Source organism: Plectropomus leopardus, chromosome 5, assembly GCF_026936395.1.
Source record: "Plectropomus leopardus strain MGB_pleo_1.0 chromosome 5, ASM2693639v1, whole genome shotgun sequence".
NCBI lineage: Eukaryota > Metazoa > Chordata > Actinopteri > Perciformes > Serranidae > Plectropomus > Plectropomus leopardus.
Genome location: NC_142180.1, coordinates 26,375,650 through 26,392,118, shown reverse-complemented (window position 1 = coordinate 26,392,118; position 16,469 = coordinate 26,375,650). Strand labels below are relative to the sequence as shown.

General features: G+C 39.3%; 2 protein-coding genes across 4 annotated transcripts; both read left to right on the top strand.

Moving 5' to 3' along the window:
* Positions 1 to 2,469: 2,469 nt before the first annotated feature.
* acot11b (acyl-CoA thioesterase 11b) lies at positions 2,470 to 10,620 on the top strand. Of its 2 annotated transcripts, XM_042516067.2 has the most exons (15): positions 2,470 to 2,659; positions 3,374 to 3,443; positions 3,570 to 3,630; positions 3,718 to 3,819; positions 3,902 to 4,037; positions 4,140 to 4,293; positions 5,487 to 5,606; positions 5,763 to 5,901; positions 6,042 to 6,097; positions 7,111 to 7,177; positions 7,268 to 7,351; positions 7,760 to 7,893; positions 9,025 to 9,156; positions 9,319 to 9,445; positions 9,599 to 9,898. In XM_042516067.2, exons 1-15 carry the CDS (start codon positions 2,470 to 2,472, stop codon positions 9,755 to 9,757), a joined length of 1,731 nt encoding a protein of 576 aa, XP_042372001.1. In that variant the 3' UTR covers positions 9,758 to 9,898. The 2 variants fall into 2 exon arrangements, with proteins under 2 accessions (XP_042372001.1, XP_042371994.1); XM_042516060.2 differs by lacking the exon at positions 9,319 to 9,445 and having other exon boundaries at positions 9,599 to 10,620.
* A 1,666-nt stretch (positions 10,621 to 12,286) lies between these two features.
* Positions 12,287 to 16,367, top strand: fpgt (fucose-1-phosphate guanylyltransferase). 2 transcript variants are annotated; one of them, XR_015776648.1, is made up of 5 exons: positions 12,287 to 12,463; positions 12,552 to 12,719; positions 12,831 to 12,923; positions 14,129 to 15,725; positions 15,868 to 16,367. XR_015776648.1 is itself a non-coding variant. In XM_088077842.1 (4 exons), the coding sequence occupies exons 1-4, from the start codon at positions 12,391 to 12,393 to the stop codon at positions 15,535 to 15,537; spliced, it is 1,743 nt and encodes a 580-aa protein (XP_087933968.1). In that variant the 5' UTR covers positions 12,287 to 12,390; the 3' UTR covers positions 15,538 to 16,367. The 2 variants fall into 2 exon arrangements, 1 of the variants encoding a protein (XP_087933968.1); XM_088077842.1 differs by having other exon boundaries at positions 14,129 to 16,367.
* The last annotated feature ends 102 nt before the right edge of the window (positions 16,368 to 16,469 follow it).

Here is a 16,469-nt window from a genome sequence, read left to right as displayed (position 1 = left end):
AATTCTCCTAAACACATTTTCCTTATTTATGTATGCATTCATTTTTGTCTTGCACTTGCACCTCCATCCATATGGGTTCAGTGCTGTTTGACATACTGTATGTTTACTCGTGTTCTTTATTTTTGACATACAGGGGTTTCTGATTTTTGATGAATTTTTTTTTAATTATTATTCTGTAAATGATTCTTGTTTTATCCGTAAAGCACTTTGTGGTTGAGCTTGAAACGTGCCATAACAACAACAACAACAACAACAACAACAATAATAATATTTAGGACTGTGATACATAGTAAATCAACAGCAATAATAATAATAATAATATTTAGGGCTACGGTACACTGTAAATCAACAACAACAATAATATTAATATTTAGGGCTACGGTACACTGTAAATCAACAACAACAATAATATTAATATTTAGGGCTATGATACATAGTAAATCAATAAAAAGTCTAAAGTACTACATAAAAGACTGGATAAGTTGGTTTCATAAAAGAAATCATTGCCAGTTCACCTTTTGAAAAAAATGTTGAAAATACTTGAGTATGGAAGGCATTAAAAAATTCAGACCCACGAAAATCTGGTAATAATAAATAAACAAACATATAAATAAATAAATAAATAAATAAATAAATAACATAGATAAACATTTTTTTCCTAGTATCCATAAAAGTTGTACGGTCGTTGTATTTGAATAAAAGTAGAAACTCTAGGGCTACTACAGTTCCACCTTAAAAAAATGTGGACGCCAGTATCCACCACAGGGGAAGGTCTCTCTCCCTCTCTCTGTCCCTCCAGTGGTGAAACTGTTAAGTAACGCGGTGGCGTGTGTGTGCATGTGTGTGTTTATAAAGTTGTCGAGGAATGGGTAAAATGAAAAGAGGTCCTGGCTGCAGGCTGCTGACTCTCAGCCGGTGTTAATGTTTTGCCGGTTCATCGGGACTTTAACTCGATTTCACCATCAGCTGTAACTTTAAAAATTAGGTAAGCCTTTTTTTATTTGGTTTGTTTTTGAGTGCGAAATACGCCCGTGTGTTTACTGCTACGACTTGTTTTGCAGAATGACAGCAGGATTTTAAACTCCAGCTCAACTGGTGTTGTTGTTATGCAACAGAAGTTCATGGTGAATGTTGTGGTTTGTCTCATTTCTGCTGAAGTCGATTTAAAGGTCACTGCAGCTCCTGTCAGCGATACCAGGAAAGACAGGTGACCACTGCGCCCCACTGGAGCAGAAACACTTCTTCTACCCCAACAAATAGTTTCCATAAACATCCCATGAAGCTGCATGCCTTAAAATAGTCTGCATGTGTCTCGAAATAGTCTCAGCTTGATTAAACATGCTCCAAAAAGACAAGCTCCAGCTTGCATAAAAAAAGACTTCATGGTAAAATTACATTCATTAACAGCAGCAGGTAGAATTCACATAATAAGTATTTCAGGTTGTTCCTGATCCTTGAGTAAGGGGGCAAATGTTTTGCAATTCCTCAGACGATAAACAGAGTTGCAGATTATTTAAAGCTTATTATGTTGCAGCACTGATTCAGACTGACTGCAGTTTTCACTTTTAATGGTGAATACAATCCAGTCCAGATCGGTCTTTGGAAGTGGATCTGGAAGTGCCTCTGCCTCAACACTTAAGTACTGTCAGGATTGTTTAAAAAAAATTCAATACAGACAATTGTGTAAGCAGTTCCTAAAACTATAATGAAAACTCATCTCTGATGCAAAATTTACAAGTAATGGTCTGTTCAAAAATTCATCCAAACTGCAAACTTTTTGCAATATTTGTGCCACCTCGTTGGCATTTGTTTTTTACTCTTATAGTTATAAACTGAATATATTATGGAATATCCATCAAATTATCATTTTACAAAATAATACAAAGGGGGCTCCTTGAAAAAAGGTTGGGAATCCGCTGGCCTACAACGTTTTGCCCATTTTATTTGATAACAAGAATTTAAGATGATCCAAGTGACACATGGAGGTATGCATCTCTCTGTTTCTGTTACCTGTGTTGTATATCTTCCAGAAATCATCCTGCAAAACAAAGCATCGTTGGTATGAACTCTGCAGTTTTTATGCTCATGAAAGACATAAGACATGGGTGTAAACGGCTGCGTTGCTGTCCAAATTAAAGTGTCTATGAATGTATCCCAAACATATTTGACTTCCAGTAACTATCCAAAAAACACTTTTTTAAACATCAAACTGGTGTTTCTACATCAAGACATGTTCCAGATTTTATGAATTTTGAAGTAACCAAATATTTGGACAGCATCAGTACACACTGTAGCTTTATTAAATTATGCAGGTTCCAATCATTTGTTTTAAATTTTGGTGATTTAAAATTTTGTTTACAGGTTGTACTTGTAATTACTGTATGTCTCTTTCAGTGCGTGAGTCTAAATTAAAGTGGGCAGTGTCTTGGTTTTTAGTGTAATTTTCCTGTGTTTCCTTAGCTGTGAGTTATGATGTCAGAAGTGAAACACACAGACACCATGCAGGACCCCCTGTTCATTCTGGAGAGTGAAGAAGTGTACAGGAACCCCACTGAGGTGAAGATGAGTCAGATCGTGCTGCCATGCCATGCCAACCACTGTGGAGAGCTGAGCGTTGGACAGCTGCTGAAGTGGATGGACTCCACAGCCTGCTTATCTGGTAGGAAAACATCAGAAAACACAGTATTTGTAACTTTTAAACTCTCCATAGTTTTGTACATCTCATCTTCACAGTATGCAACTGATGATATAATAACTACTCGCAAGGAGAACGTAAAGCTGAAATGCATTTTTTTATGCATGCATGCAACTCTAAACATGCAGTTTGGTTATCCAAAAACGTCCCATCACAGCCTCCGAAGTATCTGTTCGTATAAGTAACAAATGAACAGAATACTCAGCAAACATCGTCAGTAAACAACATAAGTATTTCATGTCCAAGGAGTGGGAGGAAGTCAATAGTTATTAAATTTTACCCCCTTTTTAAAATATTTTATCAATAAACTTAAATACAACTTTAATATAATATTAAACAGAAATCTTCCCACTTCCTGCCCAATGTTCACCATGCACAGCTTGATCAAATCAAACAAAAATGAAACAATAAAGACAAAGAGATAGCTACCACAGCATAACTGGTGGAGACATGCCTTGCATATTTAAATCTATTTATACACAAGCAGCAGGTGACATTGATGCATTAATATATTCTGTACAGACAAATGAAATCCTTTTAGTTTTGAAACAGAGCTTTCTGTGTTATAGATTAAACCTGCGTGTTTTTATACATGCACACATTTACAGCTCGCAAGCTTTCACTTTGCCTGATGCTGCTCTGCTGCACTAAAATATTTGTGTAATCTCTCCTCTCGAGCTGAGAGACACGCAGGTTGTTCCTGTATCACTGCATCTGTGGACGACATCCATTTTGAACACACCATAGGGTAAGGCATTTACCGTAATGCTGCTCCAACTAAACACTTATGTCTCACAGGTCCAGCTTGTGTTGATACTTTAATCACTGCTCTGTGTTGATAGTAAAGAGAAGCGTCTCTGTCTGTCTCCTCCAGGGTGGGAAAGGTTGTCAACATCATAGCAAAGGTCAACAGAGCCTTCACATCCAGTATGGAGGTCAGTGGACGTTGTTTTTGATTCAGCATTGTGAACATTTTATTTCAGAAAAATGAAATGCATGTGGTGATTTTTTTTTAATGTCAGGTGGGTATATTGGTGAATTGTGAGGACCTTTACACTAACAGGCAGTGGAAGGTTTGCCATGCGTTTGCTACCTTTGTTGCCAGACGAACTGAAGCTGGGAAGGTAAGGGACAAAAATAGAAAGATGGACACAAGGCATTTTACTGAAGCTAGTTTGACATCCCCTGAGTATTTTATGCATGCAGGTACAGCTGAAGCAGGTGCTTCCTCGCACACAAATGGAGCAGATGGAGTACAGCCTGGCAGCGGAGCGGAGGAGGATGAGGCTCATCCATGCTGAGATCATTACAGACCTACTGAGCAGCAGCACAGCTCAACTGGGTACAGACTGTAGGCAGAGGGCTTTATGACACAGCAACATGGCACACATGCACCATTTAAAATCAGATTGATTAAAGCTCCTGCTTTACGCGCTCTCACCAGGAGAATGCCAAGAGTACCAGGACGCCGTCACGGCTGAGCGGACACGAGTGGAGAGTGTGGAGCTGGTGCTACCACCACATGCAAACCACCAGGTCAGCACCTTCGGAGGCCAGATCATGGCCTGGATGGAGAATGTGGCTACAATTGCAGCAAGGTATAAACCTAGGTCTATAGTTTTTTCTCAGTTTCATTTTGAATAACCCTTAAAGTTTTCCTTTAAAGCTAGTTAAAACTTTTAGATATATACTTACTAGCTTTCATACTGAGCTGGATTAGAGGATCAAAATAATCATATCCTCCGATTAAATACATTTACAAAGCGAACTGGACACAGCATTAGAGACGGGGCCCTGTTCATTGATATGAGAGTTGCTCAGTGGCACTTAAAGCAAAAAAAAGTTCAGCAGCGGCACATAACATTATCCTGACGCACCGTGTGGCCCATAGTAGAGGCACACTAGAGACTCTGCCAGCCGAGCCAGCTACTTCCTGTCTGGCGCTCCGCTAACTTGAAAATAAAATGATTCTGTCGTGTGGCTTGTCTACACTTTCCAAATGTTATTGGGCTGAATGGATCAAAGACTAATAGTGAAACGAGTCATTTTTAGGGCGTTGTGATGCTCAAAAAAAAAGGAACCACTTATTCACAGATGTCTCTTTTGCATGTAAGTCAAAGGGAAAATGTCTTTTTTTTGGCTACAGGGCATCAAGTGACAGATGTTATTACACTGTTTAGCCACTATAAAATTCAAAGCCCTGTGCACTTCCTGGGGGCCTAGTTAGATACGAAACTACAGTCAGCAATTGGTTAGTTTAACTTACCACAAAGACTAGAAACAGGGGGAAAGAAAAATGTATAAATGTATGTTTTTTAAATGTATATATTATATCTTGTTTAAAAAAGTTGCCCAAAAAGTTGCAGTTTTACAGGATGTTACATAAGGGACTACATCTTAGTCAGGTGCAGAGACTTGTTGAAGTCTTGACTTCTCTGTGAGACTACAGGAAGTCACTGTACCTGGCCAAGAAATAGTTTCACACAAAAAACAACAACATAAAACCTCAAACAGTAGCTAGTCAAATTAAACAAATGAAATAAAACATGGTAATAAGTGAGCCAGCTGCTGTTTCTTTCTGTTTCCGGTTTGTATGCTAAGCTAAGCTCCCTGGCTGCTGGCAGGAGCTTCATATTTAAAGGGAAGATATCAGAGTTATTTAGTCATCTAACTAACTATCTATCTAACTGCAAGAAAACAAATAAGCATATTCTTAGTAACTCCTAACAAATGCTAGTTTGCTGAAGGTAATGAGATTAACACCTTTTTTTTTCTTTATATTTTCATCTAGTCGCTTGTGTAATGCCCACCCAACATTAAGGTCCATCGACATGTTCCATTTTCGGGGCCCGTCTCACATCGGTGACAGACTGGTACTGAAGGCTATTGTTAATAATGCTTTCAAGCACAGGTGAGTCTACACAAAATAAAGCAGCTCATCTAATCAAAGCTTGCAACGCATCTCTATAACTTAAACATGTACAGTCTAAGTGAGCTGATTCTGTATGTCTGCATATTTGCATTTCTTTTTCTGAACCCACTCGTCTGCATACATGATGTACTCAAGCATGGAGGTGGGAGTGTGTGCTGAGGCTTACCAGGGTGGAGAACCTCTGCGCCATATAAATAGTGCTTTTATGACCTTTGAAGTGCTGGACGGTGACAGGAAGCCACGCACGCTGCCACGGATACGACCAGAGCCTGTGGTGAGTTTTCTTAGTGTCCTGAGAGCATAAAATGCACAGTAAAACACAGAAACAGAAAAAAGACAATTTTCAGTACCAAATCCACAAAATAATCATCCTTATGTAAAGATTTCAACATAAAGTGTTTCAATGTTTTACAGGATGGAAAAAGACGTTATAAAGAAGCTATTGCAAGGAGGAAGATTCGCCTCGATAGGTTCGTATCTTCCATTTCACAGAATCTATTACCTTCTACCCATATATTGTTGTCAGTGTAAAACAGATTTTCTCTTTCAAAGTATTCACAAAATGTCACAGTGGCTACATTGATATGCACAAAGTATTCTGGTTTTTGCCCTCAATCTGAAAAAGGCAATATTCCTGCTAAACTGTTTAAATGGCTTATAACAATTAATATTCCCACTAACTAACTTCACGTGTCTTATCCTGTCGTTAATCGCATCAAAAAAAATGTTAAAAGTTTTCCACTGATGGCAGACTTGTTTGGCCATGCTAATACAGCCTCCATCTTTTATTTCTTCAGCCACTTTCTTAAAAGTGTCGGTGTTAAACTATCTGGGCATATTTCAACTTTTTAACTTTTTCATGTCCAAAGAATGGACCTAAAATGCAAATACCTTCATATCCCAAGTCTTAATCAGAAAATTTGACATTGGGAATAAGGCCTAGTTTGGCTTATTGAAAAGGTATATGCTGTTTACGTGATCTGTATCAAATTCAGAATATTGTTTAATTTGAAATAATAGTGGAATATTAGTGTGCATGTAAATGTCCCCAATGTGTCATCTGCTCCCCTTTAAAATCAGGCCAGGTTTGATTTAGTGTGAATCCTAAATCATTAAAAAAAACACCAAATACATTGAGAAATACTGCAGTATAAAGAACTGGAAGTTATACACGCAGTAATACAGTCATTACTGGTAAGTTTGTCCAATGTTTGCTGCATAATACATTGTTTACAATACTCTGCAGCTGCACATGACTTGGCAGGGCAGCGTATCACAGCTGAGCAGACTTTGGTGTGCAGTCTATCAAGCATAATAACTTCATTGTTCAACTGTAAAACGCCCGGCCTCCAGTGTAACCTTTAGTCCACTATTTGATAACCAAATGTGTTGATGCTAGAACAAAAAGCTTCATATTGTGATCAACTTCTCAGATCTGCCTTTTGTCCCTGAATGTAAATCATTGTGTGCTACATGTTTACAGGAAATACATTATCACCTGCAAGCAAACTGAAGTGCCTCTCTCCGTGCCCTGGGATCCAAGTAACCAGGTATTGCAATTTCTGGCAAACAGAGGCCCACATGCTTAGAGGGGCTTATTAGATATTGCCTCTGTATTCAGACAGTCCCTTGTTTTTTAGATGTACCTGAGCTACAATAATGTGTCGGCATTGAAACTAATGGATACCAGAAACAACTGGGTATTAACTTCGGAGAAAAACAAGGTCAGTACTGTTTGTGTTATTATACAGGATATAGCTTGTTAAATAGATACAGCTGCTGTGATTTCTCACATGCTTTCTGATCTGTGTTATTTTGGCTGAGCTGCTCAGTCACAGTGGAGGTAGGCCCATATTGCTTTAATTAAACTGTGGAATATTGCAGAATAAGTAAAAAAAATATTGTCTACAGCTGAAACTTTAAATTTGTCTCTGCTCCACCCCTCTGCAGAAGTCAAAAGACCTGAATAAAGTAACCCCAGGATATGTTTAATTAGCATATTCTAATCTTTTTTGCACCCACCAGGTTCTGACAGCAGTTAAACGTCATGTGTGCATGTAGGAATAACTGGAACAAATCCTATTTATAGACGTACAGCCCACCTCCTCTTTGTGGATTTGCTCCGTTCCTAGGTCAGACTGTACACACTGGAGGAAAACCACATGCTGTGTTTCAAGGTGGAGATGCACGTCAGCGTACCGGCAGAGCAGACGTTCCACCTATTGTCAGACCTGACGAGGAGGAAGGAGTGGGACCGGCACTATGAGTCAGTATGAGTAACGTCATCCGGAGCGTCTTACATTTAAGTCAACAGCAGAATGAGCTTAAAGGTTGATTCTGAAGTTATTCTGTGTTTTTATCATCGTCAAAGAAATCACATTAAAAAAACAACTAGGCAAACTTGTATCTACAAAAGATCTAAATCTTTAAAATGGGTCATAGCCCGCAGCCCTTTGCTGCATGTCATCAGTTTCTTTCTATCTGTGTTATCCTATCAATAAATGCAAAAAACAAAACAAAAAAGGACAAAAAAGGGTCACAATAAAAATGATAATTATAATCATTTTTTACAAAGGGCTCAGTATTTGAGAACCGCCCCTTTTTTGTTAGCCACTGTTAATCCATCAAGCTGTCAGAGTGAGCATGGAGCCCGCTGTCACTAACTGCGCTCCCTGAAGAAATAGAATCACATTTTTGGACAAATGAAAAAGCAGTTTGAGCGATAAGCAGACAAAAGTGTTTATAACATGCATTCGAGGAATATATTCAAGATGCCAAACTGACTAAGAAACAAAAACAGGTTAAATTGATAAAGCTAGTGAGTAAATCATAGCACAGGGAAACTATGGATCGACAGCCAATTACCGGGGCTGATATTTGGCATTTTGCCGATTATCTTCATCAGTATTTTATTTTAATGATAAGTTTTCATCATAGTGTAGGGACGTCTCATCCAGGGCAACAGTGTGGTTCAGTGCTAATATTTTTTGCATAACACTGGAGGTTTAAGGCACAAAGGAGTAAGGATAAATGAATTGTTGGTTTTGGTCTTTTTCATTGGATTTGCTGACAGCAGGAAGAATGTAAAAGACCACCAGCCTTATTTTTTATATTCCTCAGTTGTACTCTATTATTAAAACAGCCCACCAAACAAACACAAGTGACAAGTCAGATGCAATATTATTTCTGCATGAAATATAAACTATTTGTTGGTGCATATTGAAAGCTCAGACTATGATAGTGCAGCAGTTACATGGAGCGGATAATGCAAAAAAAAGAAGAAAGAAAAACAAAGTAAATCAAGAAGTTACAGAACTGCTTATATGTCATGATAGTGACAGCAGTATGACACATTAATTTGACATCTTAAATATTTGCATTTTGCTCATTACTGCAGGGACTGTGAGGTGATCAACCAAGCGGATGAGGAAGACACCCTTTATCGCATCACTACACCATCTGTCAGTAAAGGGGGCAAGGGCCAGGACTTTATCTTACTGGCATCCAGAAGGAAGCCATGTGACTCCAGGTGTTGTAAAATACGACATAATAAACACAACTCGTGTCATTTCATTTTTGATTTCCTTCTCCACCTTATATTATTTTCTATATGCAACCAGTTATTACACTGCTGCCTGCCGCTTGCTCTCTCATAACATCTCATGATGCTATCCTTGTTTGTCCCTCTCAGGGACCCATATCTGATCGCTCTGCGCTCTGTCACTTTGCCCACTCACCCTCCCACTGAGGACTACACCAGGGGAGAGGTGCTCTGTGCTGGCTTCACAATCTGGGAAGAGTCCAGCGCTGTCACCAAGGTTGGCCAAATAAGAAGGGCACACAGTTCAACACGCCACGCTTGCTGCGAGCACATTACTGCGCCCTAAAACTAACAACTCAAAACTGCTGAACTAAAGTGTAAGACACTGTGGTTTTCTGCACCACATGTGACCTGATGTGTTGTATTTCAGATCACCTACTACAACCAGGCCACGCCAGGTGTCCTCCCCTACATCTCCACAGATATCGCCGGCCTCTCCTCAAGCTTTTCCAGCACTTTCTCTGCCTGTAGTCACTTCCTGGAGGCCAACAAGGACAGCCTGGCTGCTCTGCCGCCTTCTGTGCTGTGACAGAACAACGCAGCCACGGACTCCTTGCACGAGGAGCAGTAGCTTCAGTAGAAAGGAGCATCATCGTCTCACTGTCTTCATCCTGTTTCACCTCTGTTGTGGAGCTGCTGTGCTCTTCAAGAGCTCGTAGTTGAATGTAAGTGTCCCATCCTGAGATTACAAATGTCTGTGCAAAAAATGTGTAGGTTTTTTTTTCAAATGTCTTTAAAACTCATTTCACTCTGAAAATGAGGGAAATTCTCTTTAATAACTATAAAGAAATATGTTTTTTAAAGAACTTGCTACTTGTTTTAGCGAGATTAATAGATATTAAGCAAGAGTGCACAATGTCTCTTATATTTTAAGCTGCGTATGTTTTATTAGGGCTAATATATTATGGCAAACTTTCTGAACTTTACAAATTTATAGACTGATTTTGGTACATATAATTTACACAATCTCAGCAATGTCATATCATCAGACAGCCATGTTTTTAATGGTTTTGCCAGTTTTTTTAAGGCAATTAATATTGCAGAACAGACGCCTTTAGAGAGGTACTTACCTAACATAATTGCACATGTGGGCAAATATTCAACATACCACAGTAGCTGACATACTTACATAGTCTGAGCTGTTTTAATGAGCCTATTTTGTTTAGTGTTTTTCTACCTCCTAAATAAAGACATTTTTAAAATATTTGATTTACAATTCAAATGTGAGATGTACATTTGTACATGAGTAATGATGCCGTTTTATTTGGATGTATAGTTTTAGAGGACAACTCTTGCACTGATTGTATAATATGTTGACATTCAATGGCTAAGTATCGTCACATTTCAAGCTGTCTTGATTTGAACTGAAACAATAAACACAATAGACCAGTGGATTATGCTCGTTTGTGTGTTGGTGTTCAACTCGTTCACCCTGCATTCCTTCCATTCCTGAACCATTTTTTAGGAAGAAAAAAGAAAGAAAAACACAGCTTGCAGCTGTATCCCACTGTAACTTGTGATTGTAGAGTGGTAATAGGTGCACGGTTCAGCAGAGGATGGAGTCTAAATGAAACAGAAAGCCTCTGCTGGCTGCCTCTGACTGCATTTTAAAGTTTGTGGCTCTGCTGCTTTCCAGGTATTGTGTTTGTTCCACAATCATCCTGTTATGCTCACACCGCTTTCCGGACAGCAAAACAGGGAAGAGCACAAGCGAATGCATCTATGAATAAACCTTTTGTCAGCATAGTGTGAAATTTTAGGTAAAAGGCTGAAATACTGTCAAGCAAGTCACTAGTCTTGTGAAGTGAATCGGTCCAAAGCGTCCCTGGAGGAATGTGTTACGTGTGTGGGCCGGCAGCTTGACGCTCACAGCCGGTTCACACCTCTGCAGGTCACTGAGCAGCGTCTGATTTGATGTGTGCTATTCTCGTGAAAGGCCTCGGTCAGTGAGGCAGGCTGCTCCCCCGAGGGGCGTCATCAGTGTCCATTCCCAAGCTGTCCTCCTTGTCCTCTGTTTGAGAAGTGCACCTGCTCGTCCCCGCTGGTCTTAACACTTCAGAGCAGCCTCCATCTGAGCGTGCTCCTGCTGCCTCTGCCAGAGTGCTGTCTTTCTTGATGCTTTAGCTCCACAGACGTTAACCAACTCCTTTTGCTCACAATCCGCCTGCAACCTGTTGGCTGTCACCTGGGAGGGCAGCCTCATCTGCATACTGTCCATAACGCAAAACCTCTTAAACTTTGATTTGGTTTTTATTTAACTTTATTTATTATTTGTATATTTTAGACTGTTTCCCAGTTTTATTACTCTCTACATTATTTATCAACATATTTATTTATGATTTTACTTTGTGCTGTTGTCCTTTTATTTACCTTTTTATTATTGCAATTATCATTTCATTTATTTATCTATTTATGCAAACTTATTTTTTTCATCTTTCTATTTATAGGTGTTATCCTGCCTCTAGTGTTTTCTCACTTACGGTAGCGTTTCCTCAGTCTGTTTTTAATGAGTATTGTTTTTGATTTTTTTTTTTTTTTTGTGTGTGTGTGCTTTTAACATGCTTGTGTGTGTTTGCATCAGGTCTATTTCAATACAAGTACTATTTTATTTTTAAAAAAATGCATGATCAAGTTATTGTAAACATCATAAATATTTTAAAGTAAAACTGAATAACTTATTCACTCTAAAAAAGACTGTTACCTTTGAGAAAATCCTTTGAGGGGTTTTTTTTTTTTTTTGCTTTATCTAAATTGTAAAACTTACTATTACAAGGTGAAGAAAGTCCACTTTACATTTCTTAACAATGTGTATTCTTATAACTCCCATTCAACAAAATTACTAAAATAACTACTAATGATGTTTATGTATTACTTTAAACGAAAGCTCTCATCCTTTTAAAGAATGTGGTGCTGTCTTTGTAGGGATTGATGTGATTTAATTTCCATTCATTTTAATAAAACTGCAAAGATATTAACTGATTATTGATAATAATTTCCCTGCAGTTCAGCCCTCCCCACGTGCTCCATTCACTCCCCGCCTACATTGTAAACACAACTAACCACGTGACGACACCCGGAAGCGTCAGACGGTCCGATAGAGAGAGGTTTGCGACACTGTAACTACTATAGTGAATATATTTAATCAACATCGTAAGGGACAACATGAGTCAGGAATGTGTCGTAAAGTTGCAAACTGCAACGAGAGAAAAACTCAGGAAATTTGACTCTCTGCGAGGTGAGTTTTGTCTTTTGTCTTTTGTATTAGTCACGCCTGTTTTTAAAGTAAAGGGTCACAACCAGCTGCTTTTTTTCCTCGCCTGCAGCTCGAGAGGTGCAGCCCGGTGAGTTTTGGGACGTGCTGGTTGTGACCGCTGCGGATGTGAGTCAGCAAGAAGCGTACGAGCTGCAGATCAGAGAGAAAGTTGAGAGAAAGGAGCTGCCCCTCGGAGTTCACTACAAGGTCATCTCAGATCCACCCGGAGTTAAAATAGGTGAGTCAGTCAGGCAGGATGCACTCGTTTCATTTCTCAGTCCTTATGTTTGCTGCTGAAGGGGATCAACAAAGCACGACGTTATCAGGATTAAGACTTTGTGTTTTTAAGGGAATGGGGGCTCCACTCTGTGCGCTCTGCAGCAGCTGGATGAGATCTTTGGGAAGAATCTGAGCAGCCTGAGAGTCATCCTCATCCATGCAGGTTTGAGATCATTTCAATGGGATTTTGTTCCTTTTTTACATTTTTACTAATGTACAACTAGTTCAGGGTTCCTACAGCTTAAGGGAAGTTAGTTTAATACATTCTTAATGCAATTTAAGGTTAAGACCAATTTTTTTAATAACCAAAACTGAACAAGGACAATTTTATTTTGCTCAAATGTTTATTGTAATAAAAAATGACTTTTTTGTCTAGTGAAAGAGTTAGATGATCAGTTCAAAAAACTGTTTTTAGGGTGGGACACATGGGAGATAGTGAACATTTTATCTTACTATAAAGGTATGCATTTAGTTTACCAACAGAAGTGGGAAATATCTGGTATTTCTGGTCTGTTTCTGGATGAATTTGTGTTCCTCCATCTGCATGTTTAGGAAAAGTAATTTATTAAATAATTTAACAAAAAAAATGCCAATTATTTTGAGATTTTACAATGCAACTTCATAAAAAAGATGAATAAAATCCCACTTCCCATGTCTGAGCATTTTTAAGACTTCTGGAGGGTTAATTCAAGTCAGTTTAATACCAATTAAGGTCATATTTTTGATTAATATTAATGAATTAAATTACTTTTAAGACTTTTTAAGGATCTGCAGGAGCCCTGAATATTTGCAACCCTCCAGTGCACGCTGGTAGGGCTGCAAATTTTTCTGTATAGATTAATTTTCCAAATACTTTATTGATTGATCGATTAATTGTTTCATCTATAAAATATCAGAAAATAGTAAAAAAGAAAGAAAATAAAGTCAGTTACAATTTTCCAGAACCCGATTGTTCACTGTTCAAAACCAAATTAAAACCAAGTGCAAAAAGTGCAATATTTTCAGGATCCTATTTTATTCTTACTTACACTATCGTGTGTTTAACATATGATGCACATGTTTTTTTTTTCAAACTTTAGTTAGCTTAATGCAGTGCTCATATCTTCAGTCTAATATGTGTTTATTTATTTTCACAGTAAAAAAAGTTAAAAACTAAAGGAATACAACTATTCTGTGGATTGTTTTCATTCTGCATCACACATGCAATGATTACTGTAAATATCATCTCTGAATTGTTTCTGTATTTCTTGTTTTATAAACCACAAATAAACACTTTGCCAAGTTGTCACGCAGTAAAGGAGTTGACTACAAACATGTTAGCTAATATTTACTGTTTTGATGTTTTCCACTTCAACATTTCTCTTCCAGGAGGGTTTAGTCAGCGTCTGCCCAGTGCCAGCGCCCTGGGGAAGATCTTCACCGCTGTGCCGTTGGGTGACCCTATCTATCAGATGCTGGAGCTCAAACTGGCCTTGTACGTCGACTTCCCATCCCGAATGAAGCCGGGTGTCCTGGTGACTTGTGCAGACGACATCGAGCTCTACAGCACTGCAGCGGATGAGAGCGTCACATTTGACAAACCTGGCTTTACAGCATTAGCCCACCCGTCCCCGCTGTCTATTGGGACGACTCACGGAGTGTTTGTTTTGGATTCAAATGAAAAGTCGACTTGCCCTGAAATGGAGAACATTTCCTGCCTGCGCTTTCTGCACAAACCGAGCATCATCAAGATGAGAGAAGGTGGAGCTGTTTGTAAAAGGCGGAGTGGTTGTTTTTCTCTTTCCGACGCTGAGTTCGTCTACACAGACAGCACCTATTATGTCGACTATGAAACCGCAAAGTCTCTTCTTAATCTGCTGAAGAAATTGGGGCCTTTGGACTGCGAGGTCGACGCATACGGGGACTTTCTCCAAGCACTGGGCCCTAAAGCCACAATTGATTACACCAGCAACACTGCGAATGTCACCAAAGAGGAGAGCAGTCTGGTGGAAATCCGCCAAAAGATCTTCCATCACCTAAAAGGAACTCCCTTGAACGTTATTCTCCTGAACAACTCAAAATTTTATCACATTGGAACCACATCGGAGTACCTCTATCACCTCACAGAGGACGTGGCGCTGAGGAGTGAGCTGGGTCTCCTGTCTTCTGCCTTCAGCGTCCACATGAATGAAAACTCCTCATCAGGATGCTGCGTTATGTTCAGCGTCATCCATCCCAGTTGCTCAGTGGGAGCAGGCTCAGTGGTGGAGTACTCCAGACTGGGAGCAGGCGCGTCTGTAGGTGCGGGCTCCATCGTCAGCAGCTGCTGGGTCAGTGCAGGCCTCTCAGTGCCTGGAGGCGTCTTCATGCATTCACTGTGTGTTAATCACAAGCACCAAACCAGGTTTGTAACTGTCGTCTTTGGGATTAATGACAGCTTGAAGCGCAGCGTGGACGCCCCTGCGCACATGGAAGAGCTGAAGCTGTTTGGTTTGAGCCTGGCGGAGTGTCTGTCCCGCTGGGGGATAAAAAATGAAGTCCTGAGGTTCTCCGGTGATGCATCCAGCTGTAGTTTGTGGAACGCTTGTTTGTTTCCTGTTTGCTCCGATCAACAAAGCTCATCGTCTCAGTCTCTGGAGATGCTGCAGGCTGCACTGAGTGGCTCTACGTTCACCTTACCCAAAGATATAAAGCTGATGTCAATGCAGGAGGCCTTACAGTGCAAGAACCTGGAGGAGATGTTGAAATTCAGGAAGGGACTACATGAAGAAATCAGACAGAAGAAACCAAAAAGTTGAAGTTTTTATATATGCCTCTGTGCCGTTGATAGACATAGCCGAAAGCATTATGTTTTTGGGTTGTCCATCCGTCTATACCATTCTCATAATGCAATATCTCAGAAAACACCCTGAGAGAGTTTCTTCAATTCTGGCACAAACGTCAACTTGGATTCTATGGTGAACTGATTAGATTTTGGTGGTCAAAAGTCAAAGTCACTGTGACCTTGCAGCCGTGTCATTCTCGTGAATGAAATATCTCAGAAAGGCCTTGAGGTAATTTCCTCAAATTTGGCACAAACGTTCACTTGGACTCTCAACAATGAACTGATTAGAATTTGGTGGTCAAAGGTCACTGTTACCTCATGCAAACATGTTTTGAGCCACAATTCAGTAAGGTATATTCTAATTACGACTTCACAAAATTGTCGAATAGAGTAAAATGATGAAGTGATGAAATTTTATATCCAGGAGGTTAAAGGTCAACTTCACTGTGACATCATAATGTTCTATAAAAAAACTTTCTAGCCATTTTTCAGTACCATGACTCAGGAAAAGAAGGTGAGACGTTTAGTCGGATGCTGAATTAATGTTTAAGTATATGTTGCTTCATGGTAGGACAGACATGAATGTAAACTAACAGCAACTTGACTGGTTTGCAGAGGCATACACTCACAAGGCGGTATTTCTAGTTGACATTATGTGTCAGTTTAAGTACGAGATAACACTGATTGTGCTATAAATCGTTGATATACTGTATGATTATTTTCAGCTTTTGCCAGTTATTTGAAGATCTGATTTGAATTGTGTCATCTGAGTTATTGTGGAATAAAGTTTAATAAATTCATACATTTTTTTTTATAGTAAGTTTTGTATTTTTTCTCATTGAAAACATAACTCACTGGTGTCTTTTACAAACATTTTACAGCGCTGCTCGATATAGACGTGTGCAT

What these genes read in the sequence shown, in the direction of transcription:
- acot11b (XM_042516060.2), top strand. Translation starts at nt 2,470, where the DNA reads ATGATGTCAGAAGTGAAACACACAGACACCATGCAGGACCCCCTGTTC. An exon ending in CAGCAGCACAGCTCAACTGG is followed by an intron (nt 4,038 to 4,139) that starts GTACAGACTGTA and finishes CGCTCTCACCAG; the next exon opens with GAGAATGCCAAGAGTACCAG. An exon ending in GAGTGGGACCGGCACTATGA is followed by an intron (nt 7,894 to 9,024) that starts GTCAGTATGAGT and finishes TCATTACTGCAG; the next exon opens with GGACTGTGAGGTGATCAACC.
- fpgt (XM_088077842.1), top strand. Translation starts at nt 12,391, where the DNA reads ATGAGTCAGGAATGTGTCGTAAAGTTGCAAACTGCAACGAGAGAAAAA. An exon ending in GAAATTTGACTCTCTGCGAG is followed by an intron (nt 12,464 to 12,551) that starts GTGAGTTTTGTC and finishes CCTCGCCTGCAG; the next exon opens with CTCGAGAGGTGCAGCCCGGT. An exon ending in TCCACCCGGAGTTAAAATAG is followed by an intron (nt 12,720 to 12,830) that starts GTGAGTCAGTCA and finishes TGTGTTTTTAAG; the next exon opens with GGAATGGGGGCTCCACTCTG.